This window comes from Anticarsia gemmatalis, chromosome 1, assembly GCF_050436995.1.
Source record: "Anticarsia gemmatalis isolate Benzon Research Colony breed Stoneville strain chromosome 1, ilAntGemm2 primary, whole genome shotgun sequence".
Taxonomy (NCBI): domain Eukaryota; kingdom Metazoa; phylum Arthropoda; class Insecta; order Lepidoptera; family Erebidae; genus Anticarsia; species Anticarsia gemmatalis.
The window spans coordinates 10,046,014-10,063,214 of NC_134745.1; the positions used below are offsets into that span (position 1 = coordinate 10,046,014).

General features: G+C 32.8%; 1 protein-coding gene across 2 annotated transcripts in view; it reads left to right on the top strand.

The window, feature by feature from the left end:
* Nucleotides 1-559: 559 nt before the first annotated feature.
* Nucleotides 560-17,201, top strand: part of LOC142975487 (neuronal acetylcholine receptor subunit alpha-10-like) — an 83,869-nt gene continuing 67,227 nt past the window's right edge. For both annotated transcript variants that reach the window (XM_076118345.1, XM_076118352.1), the window contains exon 1: nt 560-903. In XM_076118345.1, coding sequence (XP_075974460.1) covers nt 825-903 — 79 coding nt within the window. In that variant the 5' untranslated portion in view covers nt 560-824. The remainder of the gene's footprint in view (nt 904-17,201) is intronic.

Here is a 17,201-nt window from a genome sequence, read left to right on the forward strand (position 1 = left end):
GACATACTAGCAGCTAGATAATGACATTTAAATATAACATGATAAAGTTCTAATTATTTTACATCGGTAGATTTATCTTCAACACGCAACTAATTTATTAGATTACAGTTTTAGTTGACATAGGCCCGATGTTATCTGTCAGTGAGTTTACTTAGTTCTCTAGTAGCCCTTTTAGTTGTTTGTTATGTATCCTAAAACAATTTGAACGCTAAAAGCCCGCTGTTAAAGTTTTACATCATCAATACATTTTATACACTGTCTAAATTTATTTTGGTTTAATGTTCGATGAGTAAATAGGGAAAAAACAAGTCGTTTTATTGCAGACCAATAATGATTTCTAATATACCCGTAGAGACGTCGTCACAATATTGGTAAATATTTCCTATACGGAAATTTACCAATACTACTATATTAAACAGAGCTTGAGGATGTTTATGTTGCGAAATAACCTATCATTTATCGATAATACCATCGGTAGTGAGGCTCAAACGGTATCTCCCCACCGTAGCGCGCGTCGTAGCTCCGTAGCCCCGTAGGCTTCGTAGCAAGTTTCAGTGCTACGTCCGCCGCCGCGCCCGCCGCCGCCACATCGCGATGTCGCCGCGACAGCCACACACACGCAACTTTCCCTCGCGTCGTTAATCACATTTTTACGAACGTTATAAATACTTTATTACTTAAAACAACCTTTTTACTGCCTCAGTTATTATTTTATCATGATATAAACATAATAATATTGATTCGTTATTTATTTTTAATTATTTGAACGATGTGCGTGTGTAGTAAAATTGGTGTAGGAGTATAAGTGTTTAAAGTTACGTTAAATGAAAGCAGAGAACAACATGACACCTTCGCTATTTGTGCGACACTTGATATGTGTTGTCGTAACCTTTTTAATTAAAGGTGAGTGTGTAAATAGTTTTAAGTTGACTTCATACGGCTGAATTATCTTATGTACGATCATAATTAAGTTATCAACGAACATTGACCGCAGCAAAAAGTTATAAAAGCTTAGGTAAAGTACGATACTGATATAGCAATGATTCATGCGTTATTACTGCCATACCTCTATATTGTTTTAAAAACCGCATCGGATCACCAGGTGAAACGCCTATTCTTAATTTCGAAGAGAAATACGTTCAAAAGGGTATAGATTTACAAACATGAGTAATCAATCACAAAAGAGATTAGCTTTATTAGTTTAAGCTAAACTTATATACGCAACGAAATAATTTCACTTTAGCATGTTACTCGCGGTGTAGGAGCGACAAGTTAATACTTAATTACACTCATTTCAAGTGGCAAGTGTCATGCCTGCTACAAACACACAACCACTACCTAAATTACTAATTAGAACCCTACCATCCTTTTTGCTAAACTAAATTTGGAACAGAGTGTATTGTATTTTTAGCTTACCTCCGGTGTTAAAAGCATTACAATTCCACATTTCAAAATCAAAATCATGTTATTTATTCATTTAGGTCAAATGTTGACACTTATGTTAGTCACAATTACTGAATCTACCACTTGCTCGGAAAGAGGGGTAGCATTATTAGCAGAGCTAATAAGAAACTCGTGACAAGAGTAAGCCAATAGTGGCGTGTCTTTTCTAAAAATAAGAGTGGTCGAGCCCCGTTTGACCACATAGTGGTTACGGTTGCTATATAAGAAAAATACTTATTCCACCACATAGGATAAGGGTGGTCAGAAACTGAAATATCTATAGTACCTATATAAATTCCACTTTTGCCCTTGCAGATTTAAAATCTCTCATACTTCTGTCTTTCTTACTATAGCGCTTACATGGGTAAATTGCGTAATTATTTTGTATGAAAATGTATAGGAGTTAAATATTATAATCGAGGGAGAAATAGATCATATTTCTAATGACTATGGTGGTCGTCTATGTTACACCTATGGATTAGCGGACGGACTAAGAACGGACTTGAATACTTTCTAGTTTAGTCGAAATAGATTACTGAAAACTCATTGATAGCAAATTGACCCTAAAACGTAATTTAACCACTATAATGTAACAATTATATAGCAAAAATGGGTATTCTTTGTTTCTTCGATTTAACTATAGGGCATAACTTGTAATCATCCCAGTATCAAAGTGGTACAAACCTTTGTCTTTAACATAACTAACCTACTCATATCTCAACAATTTTACGTGCCCAACAGCCCACAGAATCACAACACAACATAATTGACACGAAATATATGAAATAAAAAGCTCATAATATGACTTTAGTGGGAGTCAAGGATAGTAATTCGGTAATGGTCTCGCGTTTCTTATCTCTTTGTTGCAAAGTATTACTGTATTTATATTGTCATTGTGTGTTTTATCAACAATAGGCCGTCTAGACCACAACCCGCTGTGGAGGCTTTATTACTAAATAATATAGAATTTTAGAGAAAGATAGACTCGCGTTTGCGTGTTACTTAGATTATGAAAAAAGTTATAATTGAAATACTCTGATGATCATTATACAAATATACATTTTAACCATTACTATCATATGCCATAAGAACGTGATCGATGCTCTTAAAGAAAAAAGACTTAATTAAAAGATTGAGACATGTAAACGATTTACGTTCCACTTGTTTAAAATATCCGCAATTAAATTGAATTCTATTGTCTAAAGATACCTAACTGTCTATAACATCAACGTAAATAAAAAAATTACCTCTTATCCGAATAAAGACCTAATAATTTCACTTGCTGTGGACCATGCAAGCTTCTTTTGTTTCATCTACATTAATATATTATCTGTATAAACTTCGTAACAATTCTGATTAAAGCCAGTAATATAATTTGAGAGTAATCTATACTCTCAAACAAGTTAAATATTCTCTTTATACACCTCCAATATTATTTCAGTCTGTGTAAGCATTGATTGAGACGGGATCAATAAATACACGATATCTGCCGCCTAGATTCATTTAAATCCAATGAAATGTTTACTTATCCCTAATATCTAGGTATTGTTTAGGATTCTGTTTGATACGTGAGGAATACATGCGTGGGATAAGTATGTATCTATTGTGAGTGCCTAACCGTACGTCTAGTACGTATTCGATAATAGAAGGTTTGAAAGAAACGAGTAGTCGAATTTGTATTTAAAATTAATTATGCTATTATAAGCAGCTAAGCTCCGAATTTTATTAATTTTTTTATTTGTTCTGTCCACAAAAATCGGTGTTTTAAAGACCATTTTAAAAAAACACTAAGTCGAATTGGTTAAGCCGTTCCTGACTTTTGCGTTTCGCAACACATTTGGCGATTAATTTTTACATATAAGATTACTATATTTTTTAGTAATTTTAAATGCCAGTGTAGTACGAAAGTGTAACGTAACTTAAAGCGAGTTCGTAGACGTACTGTCGTGTCGAGGTTATTGTGTCACATTTGTGTGGAGTATTGAGCATTTGCCAATTAGATTAAGGGACAGTTTCACGGCTACACAAGTGCTGGATAACTTATCCGATGGATAAAGTTGCAGTAAATGTATGAAGTAACCTGTGAAACGTCCCTTTGAGAAGTGTCATAACATTTGAATTACACAAATGTTATACATTCTTTCTTGCATTTGTTTAATTTTTTTGTAATCGAATTTGCGAGTGTTTCGTCATCAACCCTCTGACTTTAATAGCACAAGGTTTTAAGAACCAGTTTAATATTCGTCTTGATCTAGTTTCGAACAATGAACATAGAATTTTAATGCATGAGTAGAGTTGGTCAACATTGCCTTCGTAAAGATGTTATTATCGTAGATGCCAGTATTAAACTTTGCATTATAATATGTATTATATAAGAATATAGAATAATTTTGCAATAATCTAAATCTATTCAATCATAGTTTAGTTGTTTTCTATTTATGTCTACCAAAATCGTGAAATTGACCACTGTTTTTACGGAAAATACATAAAACGGAAGCCTTCTAAGCCTATTTATGTAGCCAGTTAGCTAACGATCAATGTGGCTAAGCTTAGCTTATCAATGCAATTGGACATTACATTCTAAACCCAGATATTTATGATTTTTTCAATACAAACTCGTAACAACTTTGATTGCGGTGTTCATTACACTTCAGGCTTAAATAAATAGGTTATGTTGCAAGCTGTTTTAACGTGGGCGTACCATTAACTCGTGAACCTACGCAATTTTCAACACAAACGATGCCATATCGCGATCGTATGAACGGACGCAGATCGACTAGTTCCGTTTGATTTTCTGATCACCGAATTCATTATTTGTTTAAAGCTTTATTCTTAGTATTTTTTATAAACTATCCCATTAATGTCTGGAAGAGTTAGTGTCATGAAAAAGTGAAGATTTCTACTTATAACTTATACTTTAGAGTTTTTGAAGAGAATGGAATAAATCCGGTACCTATTATGTCACACGATATCAAAGGAAATATTGAGAGATAAGTAGGCGTATGTCTATATACAGGTCTTTGAGGTTGTGATATTTTTAAAGTTGAAGTTTAATAAGTATATGATCTCTAGGATTTAGAGCTCGAAATCGACCTAAATATAGGTTTATTTTACTAATTTATTTGTAATGAGTTTAACGTGTTTGGCGTTAAGGCAAAGCTACACTATAGGTACAAGGTACGTGCGTAATAAGAGTGTATTGCGTTGATGATGGCACAGTATTTGTGAGAGTGTGTCCTTGGATTAACACATAAATACTTTCTGGAAAAATGCAAAAGTCCCGAGGGCAAAGGACAAACAGACTCTCATTTATATTAATTAAATATGATGTATCCTGTGTACTTGTGTAGTACGTGTATCGAAATATATCTCTTTCTTTCATGTGGGCAGAGTAATGGGACTTTCATCATAATAAGTTTATCTCGAAGACACTGGGGGTTAGTTTCACAGCTTATGATTAAGCGTTCGTTGTCTTATCTCTTTAATAGTGACGACAAATATATGAAAACCAGTGTCAAAATTACGCCAGAAAAGCTAATTGTTACTTATTCAGGAATGCCGAAACCTAGGTTAATTATATTTGAACAAATAAAGGTGCATGGATGTGAATGATGCAAGGGAGGTTTGTAAAGATCTTACCAAGCGGTGTTCTCTGGTCTCCCTATGACAAAATGGCGTGATTATATATATGCCTGTGTAAACTTGTATTAAGTGTTTTCTTGTAGTGAAATAAAGACAAGTTCATCTGTACTTAACGCATGCATATGAAAGTATGGTAGATAGGTATCTGAACAAAATTAGGTCATTTAGAATTTTGTCATTCTTTGAGTTCCACCGTACTTACATTTTAGCAACAGTTTTTAAGTCTCTGTTCCTCTTAACTACAGTTTGATCATTTAACCGTAAGTCGTTAAACACCATTGAGTATAAAAAGTGCGAGAATTTTGAGAAAGTTGTGTGGACGAGGCACGAACTTCAGGCACTCATTTACATCGAATTTAGTCCTTCCTATCTGATTACTTGTGTTGTTCACTTCATACATATTAAATGAGTTTTAGAAACAATTCATACTCCGATCATTGATAATTGGCTTAGATAGCATTTACGCGAAAAGGTAGGTACGTTTTCGTTATTTCGCATTACAGCATGTTTTTTTTTTCATGTTTAAAAGAAGTGGAAACTAATGTAGGTTTTGAAACATACATAAATTATTACATGTTAAAAATATTCATTAAAAATTCACGTGGATGAGTATGAGCACATATATTGTGAAAAATTCTCGATGTAGAAACTCGCTCGCTCGCTCGTATAACGACCCGTCCCAAGGGATTGCTATAACTACCAATTTTTCAAAAGAACTCCTGATTACAGTATGATTTTAGAGAAATATATGTTAGCGACGCAAATTATAGCCTACTTTTTATACAATTTGTCGCCGAAAAATAGTCCTCGCGTAATATTTTTGGAAATATCTTTTGAGCTACGTATTGTGAACATATTGATCTGTAGACTCGACTTGATAACATATTGATTTAGTTAAATCCCGTTGTGAAAAATATGGCAAAACTAGTGACCTAAATGCTACATGGGCAAACGCACCCAAAGTTGACAGCGCAAAAAAAAGCCGGCTATAAAAAATCTTCGAATTCATGCTCCAAATATATTATTCGAATTTGTTGAGTAATAACTATAGTGCAAAATGTTGACAAAGGCTTCACAGTTCTGACGCCTAGATATTATACTCATTATAAATTATAAAGCCAGACAATTTTGAAGATGTATTATTAATTATGTGCTTAAAATCTTGAAACTTCTACAAGATTGTGTCTGGTGTGTGTGACAGGCGTTCATTTGTGAAATTGTTTGACGTAAAAACTTTAACCATTAAACGCAAGTTAAGTAAAGTTTTAGTTATTATAATTTGGGGATATTGACTTTTTATTGGTTTTTCTTTACTTTTAATTACATATTAATTAGGTATGGGACAAAAATTGATAATTCGATTTCAGATTTCATATTTCAAATAGTTAATACCTATAGGTACGATATCGGACAAATTGCGCTTCTTACACTAATTTCTATCTATAGTCGGACAATTTGATACGATACTTTGTCATAATCACAAAACACGTAGGCAAAGAATGTTCATTTACTCTAAAAAGAAGCAAGTGGAATGTATCTGTATATTTATCAATCAAAGTTCCTGAATAAATAATCTGGTATGAAGCTCGCAGCTCAAACTTGGATAATATTTTTTTCAATAAATCTACATGAGTATTGTGTAGTGTACCCTTGTCACGTTCCACGAGGCTTTGGTACTCCGCATCAGTCAACCGCCTTCAGCTCGAGCACGTGTTGTCATATTTTGCCTAAGAGAGTATATAAACTTGTGGCTATAGTCATTGTTCCGTATTTGATACTCGTTTCACTTCCAATTGTGGGTCAGGGGTGGAGTTTTGAAGTTATATTAACCCTCGATTTCTGAGGTACATTTAGCCGTAGTTTATCTATTCAATAGCGTTTAAACTCATATAAAAAATCTCTATTGAGTAAGATAAACGACCGCCAAATGCACTCAGAAACCAGACATAAGTCAGATATCATTATTTATGTTCATGCAATAGTGAATCGAACAGTGTAAAAACAATAAAAAACTGTTAATTAATTTATTCAAAAAATTGTTGTTGCGTTTATAAAATTATTATTCATTTACCAAAAGCTCCAGTAGAGCTAGAAATAAATGAAGGTTAGGAAACTCTACTTATAGCCAAAATATACACACTAAATAGTTTGCACGTTCAGAAGAGCTATTAATATCTAATTACTTTAAACTAGTTTAGTTCACAAGTGAAAACCTATAACAACAATCCATTTAAAGCAAATTAAAAATATTGCACATTAATCAATAGATTCGGTTACGATAAGAGAGGGTTCATGACGAAAGTTAAATGGATAGTAAAATAGCTGGTCTGCAGGACGGTAGGAGCTATTCATACCGTTATGAGTTCGATCAACTTACCAAGCGATTACCTTTCATTTATTAAAAATGATTTCCATATTCATAGATCCAGTAGTACTGTGTTATAAAAAAATATTGAGCGAAAATTATTTCATTTTGTTGAGACTACTTTGATACAGTATTGTTTTTTCGTCCGCATAAAAAGTATTCTATGTGTGTGCTAATGTGTATTAAATATCATTAAAATCAAGCCGGTAGTGTCTTTGTGAAAGAGTACCAAATATACATCCATCCGAACTTAAAAACTGTCGCATTTATGATATTAATAAAAGAAGATATAGTACTAACTTACTCCTGTAGCACAACTCGTGAAAATTATTAAGTAATGTGTTTATATTATAATGGATCATTCTGTTAAACTTTGCCTTAATCAGTTCAGCGGTTTCCAAGTAAAAGTAGGACAAACAATCACATTTATAACATAAACAAACCAGAAATAACTTTTTGTGACTCTCAAATATTTGCTCGTTAGCCCAACCACTGCGGATGTTAAACTATAAAATTGGTTTTAGACTAAATTAAATTCCTGCATTAAGATATTAACTCTGCAGCACAATTCGACTGTAGAGAATTACCGTCGTAAGTTTGACATTTAAAATGTATTGCCAAAAATAGTTTTTACGGAGCCCGGTAGAGGCGCTAAACAGTAGCGCGATTCTCTATAATTGGTACGAGTATCGAGAGCTTAAAATTTTAAATGTTCTACTAAAATAGTTTCTACGTAGTCCGCTTGAGGCGCTGAACCGATTGTCATACATTTTTTATCGATAGCTAGCCGGTTGTCGGTAGTCGATAGTGGTAGCAAATCGCGGTACAGATAACAGATTTTCGTGTGAAATTTCTCGATGGCTAGCCGGTTATCTATTAACTAGATATAGTTGGCCCGTAATGCATTAATACTGTTAGTGTGGTCATAAAGGATTTATTGGCTATAAACATTATATTGAACTGTACAGCGAAACGGATATCTGACACATATTTTCTTAAACTACTTTTAATTTTCATTTTAGCTTACTTTTCAGTTCGAAATAATTCCTTCATAAATATACGATGCGAAACTTAATTGTAAAAGTATATTATTATACCTGTGTATCTCGGTTGACAATCGTTTGATAGGCAATATTCTGTACATTGCTTCTTTTCTACAATGATGGTGAGTAATATATTATGTCAAAGGTGCGAAGTACTGCATTGTAACTATGAAATTGACGTTTACTAGTTGTCGACTGAGATATACAATAAGCATGTGAGTTTTTTTTAGTACCTAAAAAAGCGATTTTTTTTTAAGTAATAACGTTATTGACTCTGAAACTTAATAATTACATTCTTAAAACTTAACATAGTGTATGGCTTCTCTCTTAAAGCGTAGACATCTGCCTGACCCTATTAGACGTAAATGGTATGATTCGTATTGACGGATCGATTGCCAATAGCTTCATGGACAAACGTTGGATAATTGCCTCAATGTCTTGGCATTCAACCTACGTATAGATGCATTCAATCATGTGTGTCAGGGAAAATAAGGGAAATGTTTCTGTTTTTTTGCTCATATTCTGACAATGTATACATAATTATATAATATCATTGTTGTTATACCCAAAGGTGGGCATAAGAATTAATAATGTTAGTTCCATGTAACACCATTGCCATTTAACGGGCATGTAACTAAATTCCAGGCTAGTATTAAGAAATACTTTAAAAATTTGAGAATAACAATAAGGACTACTTTGCCTGGGAATCGAACTTGACACCTCGTGATCAGCAGTCAAATTCCTTCAGACTGCGCCACAGTGCAAGTGGCAGTACATTCAAAAAAGTTCCAACAGTTAACAATGAAACCAGACCAAAAGTTTTATTTTTAAACAACCACGAACAGTACTGCAGCGAAACAGTAATTCATTGTAATTTCGCCAAAAATTTTCGCTAACCGTCGTCGAACTTTGCGAACACAACATTAATCAAAAGCGAAAAGCGTTTTAAAACTTCTCAGTTCGCTCCTTAAGATATTCCCGTCGCTAATTGAATTCAGGAGTAAACCATTCACCCACAAATGGAAACAGTCGGTGTTGTAAAATAATTGTGTCGATAACAACTCCATTTAATTACCCGTTATCTTTTTGTTTCGAACTTCCTTCTTTTGGAGTTTCGTACTTCCACGATGAAGTAACAAATAATATCAAGTGTTGAGTTCCTGTTTTGGATTGTAGAAGAGCGTTTTGTTAAAAGACCGAGAGCTGAATATAAAGTTTACATACATAACGTTGTTTAAAACGTCGTACCGGTCTCAAAAACCCAAATCACAATTGTAATTAGAAAAGCCGTGGAATTTGAAAAGGTTGGAACACGAAGTGGTACAATCGTCTGTGGTTACAGAGTAACCGTGGAGAATTCGACGCTATAACATCTGAACTTCATATAATATATATGTATGTGTGTGTGTCAAAACGATCGACGACGATCGATGTCACGAACGACGAACGCTAATACTTAGTCAATAGCAATTAACTTTTAACCTGTTTCTGTGAGACATATACTGTAGCTCGATTCTCTACTACTATTGACTACCGACAACCGGCTTGTCATCGAGAAATTTTGTATGAAAAGGGGATCAGCGCCTCTAACGGGCGGCGTAGGAACAATTTTGCCAGTACGTTCTAAATGTCAAATTCTCGATACTCGACAGTACATATTACACAGAATTGCGCTACCGGGTACAGGTATTAAACACAACAGCAATAGAGTTAGAGAAATAGAGTTCCCATGTTTACGTTCAGTTAACTCATAAATCAGCGTTGCATGTCACTCACAGGTTCATTTGTTTAACTCAACTCTTGTTCCATTGTTCACCGGTTTCTCGTTTCCCGTGATGAAGTTCTTTAAATAACCATCTCACAGATTAATTGTTCCCATACATTTTAGGTAGGATTGTGTTACAACTGAAATTAGCGTAGATATGTTTCCTCGGATAAGGTTTCTTGAGACATCATGCATATTATAAATGTCTTCATTTTCAGAGAAGTGTTTAAAAGCGTTGTGTAACTCTGTTTATCGTTGCCAAGTTAGACATTCCAGTTTGATAGTAGTGACATTCTTAGTCCTACTTTTGAGCTAGTTCACGTCAAAGTTGAAAACTTTCTTGATACTTGATTTACAATATTGTGATTAAAGCATTTTTGTATTTATTAAAGTGATATACATATAGTTGTGAAATATTATAATATTTTACATTTACAGATTTTTTTTCTGTATTTCGTTATTCAACTGCAGATTTCAATATTTATATCTAAGGTATCGTCAAAACCATATGTAATAAGAAACCTGAATATCGGCAAAAGTTAGTACTAAAGAAATTCGTATACAAGTACACACGTAAGTATGCTACTAAAGTATGTTCAAGTCCGCTGAAGCCCAGTCTAGGTACAGTTTAACGCTACAATATATTGTAGTGGCAGTTAGACGCAGCAATGCATCACAAAAAGGAAACAAAACAGTGTTTTATGTACAGCCTCTTTTTGTACAGCTCTCGTAGAAGGCCCTGTGGAATTGTGTTAGTGATAATGTTATTTAGTTTATACAGGGGTTGCACAGCACCAAAGGTACTTGAAAAGATGGATTGGGGTAATTTAAAATAATGTTTTTGGAAAGAACTGACACCTGTTTGTTTTGTTTTTAAGACTAGCTTGATTTCCTGACTGTGTTCTGGAGTAAAAACGTTCACGAGTGAACTTAATCGTATATTTCTTAGTGTAAGTGACGAAACTCAAAAAAATAGTTTTAAAGTAAGTTTGGTACCTACGTGTAAAAGATGAAAGTGAAGAATACGGTTTAGGTTTATCTAGAAATTACAGTTTATACCTGGAGTCTTAAAATCGAAATAGCGAAATTTTTATTTGTGTTGTATTTGTATTAGGCAGTTAGAGTATTGACATTATTTGCTAGACTAGTGATTTATCATATGAATTTTGGAAGGTTAGTCTAGGACTTAAGAGTGATGGTAGCTAATTTCAACCGTTATTCGCACGTCTTTGTTTTTATTACTATACATACATTAAGGTAGTAGGTATAATTTAGTGTAATACAAACCCTGTAAGTAAATGAAGAATCTTCTATTGTTTCGTGTAAGTTGATCGTGTTTACGTCCATTACGGACAAACACTCAATCGTATTATTTTTCATAGCGGATGTTTTCGCAGCGTTCGATTTATTCTTCTGTCCGTTTTAGGTCATGACCAACGTTTGTGGCCATTTTATTGTAAACTAGGGACGTTTCAATGTAATGCATATTCTTTGTTGCGACTATTTTACTCGGATTTGGTTAAAATTTGTTGAACAGATTTGGATGAATATACGTCCTTTCTTTTGACGTAGTTCTATGATTAACTGCTCATTGGGCGCAAGTGGTTAAAGTGGTCACCTCGTTGCAATAACTAGTTCGAATACCACCCGGGACAAATATAAGTGTGATGAGTACGAGTATTTGTTCTGAACTCGGTTGTTAATTTTTCTATATAAGAATGTATTTAGAAGCCTATAAGGATGTTTGTCAGTTATTTCGTTCCATAGTACAAGCTCTACTTAGTTTGGAATCATATGATCGTGTGTGACTTGTCCAATGATATTCCCGGTTAGTGTCCATTCGTGTTTGATTCGTGCAACAATGAGGTCGTGTAATTTTATAAACAGAAAGTTATTTAATACTTTTACATTGGTAAATGTCAAAGGTTTCAAAATGAAAAGGTACAAATAGTCATGAGCATAAATATTCCAATATTGTCCTCCGTCGAGAATATCTATAAAATTAAAATTACTAAATTCTTAGTTTCACCGTAGTTCCAGGAAATCAGTTTCAATGTTTTCCGTGAATTCCGGTTGGATCGCTTAGTTGAACATCGTCTACGTTTATTAAACTATTTTTACTGGAGAATGTGATTGATAAATGACAAAAACTAACAGAATAAGTAATGAGCGCGCAATCTAGAGCTGTATTCGAAGGCAAAGTTCCATGAGCTTGGCGCTTCCAACTTTTATTAACTCCTCTAGCCTTCCTTTTATTTTAATTTGATCGCCGAAATAAAAAAAAGTTTTTATGTGTACTGAATTTGGAGTTAATCAAACAAACGCGGCTCTCATTAATTTGAGAACGAGGTTTTTATACATACATTTTTTTATGTACGTACTTAAACGTACGGACAGACGTACGGACTCGAGTCCGATTTAGCTGTTTTTAAACAAGGCTTCATATATATAAGGCTTTTAAATTTATAATATTACGTGGTTTCAACCAGCCTGTAAATTAAAATGTCTGCATGTTGAGCTTCAAAGCGAACGAATTGTATTATTAATGCTTTATAGCTAATTTTAAATTACATTTTAAGTTTTAAGTAACTCTGAAATTGCTATAATAGGGTACCCAATTTAATTTATTACTATAAAATTACCGAAACCAGAGATCTATAGAAGAGAAATTAGTCAATTTTACGAACGAGTAGTAAAAGGTATTAAAGTCATATAAGATTTAAATTCTTTGAAATTTACTAAAACAGTCGCTACTCGCTAAATATCTTTGCTATAAATCTTCTTCTAAGTGCTTTAATAAAATTCATTAACCCTTAAAAGTTAACCTCTGATTACATTTATATTGGGTTGTTAGAAATTCTTGTCCTATTTTGAAAATTGAACCAAGTTCAAAGGAAACATCTCAAGCGTATGTCATATGAAATGCTTTTTTTTCAAACTAGTCCGAATGTCAAATGCAGTGACTCGGACCTCTATAGCAGTAAAAATTCGAATATGCTCTATGGATTGGTTGTTATCAAATGAAGTATTCATTACGTGTTTTTCTGCTTGTCGTAATTTGAAATCAACAAGAATTAAAATAAAAATTAACATAACCTAAGCATTTATCATGTACCTATATTATGCCTAGCTATAGCAGTCGTTTTAATACTCATTTAGTTAATCAAATACCCTATTTGACCTAAATTACACGGTTATAAAAAGGATCCAGTGCTAACCTCTTTCGTATAGATTCAGTTTAGTATTTAGACATTTGGGAATAAACAGTCACTCACGTTGTTTTGATCGAGTAAAAGGAAAGAACAATGATTGATTGCCAGTTCCTAGGTCAACAAATCAAAGGAAGTGTAACCTTTTTGTTCAATCAAGGAAGGTATTGTAGGACTTCCTTTCTTGAGGCTTGGGCTTAAATAAAATGAGACTCCATATTTTAATCGACTATAAAACGGGAGGGGGTACTCGATTTGCCTGTACCCTTATATTTTTTTAAGTTTTTTTTTTAAGAGTTAGATTATTCTTTTTTAATGGTGATTTGTATGTGGTTGTCATTCGGTTCATTTAAATTAGATTCAGATTTAATAAGTAGTTTTTGTGATATTCTTGAAAGTGTGAAAATCACTATATTTCGATAATAGGTATGTCATGTTTTGTTAATAAAGTGACGTTTGTTTTAAGTTTTTTATTATATTTATATCTTTTAGTTCCGTGTAGTGTTGCTCCCTATCAATATCGTACCATTATGTAGTAACTAGGTAGGATATATTACAGGAGGTACTAAAATATCTTTGTAAGTATAGCAGTAATAGAATTAATTCGAACGACTGAACATCGTGTGAACTTTAATTGTTCAATAAATCACTTTGTAAACACTTGAGCGAGAACATTATAGCAGTTAATACAGTTACGACCAAAAATATGTATACATTATCTCATTTTCATCAATGATAGAAACTATATAACAATTCGTTTAGTAGATTTTGAGTTCATCGCGCATCTTGATCAGACAGATAAATATAGGTGGCGATGGGGCTTCATCTCTACTTATAATACATTTTATAATATATAGTTTGCGGACTTTAAAATTATCTGTATTATTACAACTAAGTTACAGCGACAGTTATATTATCTCTTTTCATACATAAAACTCCGCTTGAATTGTAAAAGTGTATCCCTACATAGGTTCGCTCCTAACTGTACTTCCACTGTATTAATAGATAGTTAATCTGTGGTAAAGTTCAGAGAAGAAGTTTTGCTTGCAGCCGATAATGTACTGAGTGATATTAGCCTATTCTCGAGATAGACTGTTTAAGTTTAGAGCAATCAGGCTACGATCGGTGAAGTCGGGGTTGGAGGTTACCTTTAATTAATTTTAACAATACATTTTGAGGAATTAGAACATAACATCGGAATTTATTAGCGAGAGTTACTTTTATGTCAGAGATGAAGAAAAAAGTATAGCCTAAAAACGATCTAAAAACTTTCACTTAACTTTCTGAGTAGACAACATGCTACTTAAAATTAGTTTCACGGATTGTGACTAAGTGTCGGTTAACCTATCCAATAGTTGAAGAGACGGAAAACTTGTAAAAACATTTGACAAAATTTCATTAGATAACCTCTCTGATGGGTATCTAGTAGTGACTAAACTACCCAACTAGCACACAAGCTGCTTATACAGTCGTTATACAGCCTGATAGTTGCATAAGAGTCGTTCAAATGCTGTACAATTCTCTATAAGTTGTATACTAGCTTTTTAAAAAACCCTTCAACAGCTAGGCGGGACAGTAGCCGTTTAGTAGGAAACTAATGACTTATAGTGATATATGAGCATGTAATTGCATCGCTAGACAGCCTAGGGAAGTATAACTGAGTTAATGGAATCTTCTATAACACCGTTAACTGTATAAGGGGACTTTAGGAGATAAAGGAGTTTAAACGGAGTTATGCGTTGCGCTTATAGCGCTCAAGAGCGTAAATAAGCTTTTTGTAATGCCTTAGGTTCTATAACAGATTTTTTTAGGGCTAGTGTATTACTCATCTATAAAAGAGTTGCGTAGGTCTTTAATAGCGCCTTGAGCGTTATATCAGATATTTATATGGCTTCTGTACGGCAAATAGATGTATAAGGTATCATTCGAAACATTTTTACAGCCATGGGGATTACAGAATTATGTTAAGCACCTAAAGCGCTATAACCGAGTAATATACCTTTATACTAAAGCTTAAAATTATTATCATAATATATTTACATAGGTGCAGTGGTGGTTCAGTCTGTCAACTGTTTTTAAAGAATAAATAAAATAAATAAAATAAATAAAATAAATAAAATAAATAAAATAAATAAAATAAATAAAATAAATAAAATAAATAAAATAAATAAAATAAATAAAATAAATAAAATAAATAAAATAAATAAAATAAATAAAATAAATAAAATAAATAAAATAAATAAAATAAATAAAATAAATAAAATAAATAAAATAAATAAAATAAATAAAATAAATAAAATAAATAAAATAAATAAAATAAATAAAATAAATAAAATAAATAAAATAAATAAAATAAATAAAATAAATAAAATAAATAAAATAAATAAAATAAATAAAATAAATAAAATAAATAAAATAAATAAAGTAAATAAAATAAATAAAGTAAATAAAATAAATAAATAAAAAAAAATTCCAACTATTTTAATATTCAACGACTGACCCCTAAAAGTACGAGTAAAATGCTGGTGTGCGACCAAAACAGTTATATTGAAGCACTCCTATGCCACAACTGCAAAACCTTGAGGTCTACAACAGCAAACACTAGAGCCTTTGTACAGCTTAAGGCGCTAGAGTAGATGTAACCAACTCTGAGAGCTGCTTGATCGAGACGCCATTATAGCATTTGGTAAACATATTTTTTGAGGTTATTACGATCTTTTGAAGATCATATAAATCTATAGCCTGGTAACGTTAACATAATTAAAATCATTTTTTATTACCTATAACCCTAATTAAATTATCTGTAACCCTCAAAGTCTTATTTATGTTCAAAATACAATTTCCAAATCCACATATCTATATAATTTTTGCACTTAAAACTGAATATTTTGAGGGCGCATGAAAATATTGACGATAATATACATATATATTGACAGCAAACTTGAACTCGCACTTTCATATCACGTACACAAAGAAATAAAAGCGATAGACTACTTGTTATTTTAATAATCCAATCCGTAAAAATAAAATGTCTCCTCATTTGTCACTGATGATTCATTTTAAAAAAATATATTTAGTTTACACCATAATAAACCGACTATATTACTAATTTAGAGCGTTAGCATTTATAACCGTTACACAGTAGCCAGCCGCTAACCACCTCTGTACAACAGCTAGCACCAGCTGTTGTACAGAGGTGGTTAGCGCCACGAGCGTTCGAAAAAGCTCTTGCAGCGCGATTATACCACCTTTACCTTATTTTAGCGCTCCTGTATTACTACTATACTACGTACTATTATAATTACTATTTACGACCACTGTAGATCCAATGTCGAGCTATAAGCTGGACAGTATGGGCCTATTTGACGCTACAAGAGATCTGTAGCCGCTTATAGAACCACTATACTTCTTACTAAGGAGCCTAAGGCGTTATAAAAATCCTTTAACCGGCCATTGTACAGCTTGTTATAGCGCTTGTGTGCTAGTTGGGTATGCCTTGTTCTTGTGACTCCGGAGAATATACAAACTTACAAACGAAATTATATTCCGACTCTGTCTCGGGTCAATCTGGGCAATCAATAAATAATTATTGATTAAGTACTTATATGAAAAGCATTGTACAATATTGCAATGAAAATCACAATACCCCTCGAGTGAAATTCATTGTTCGAGAATAAACATGCTATGATTGAAATTGAATTCGGCAACAGTTGGGTGTATTAACGAATGATTGA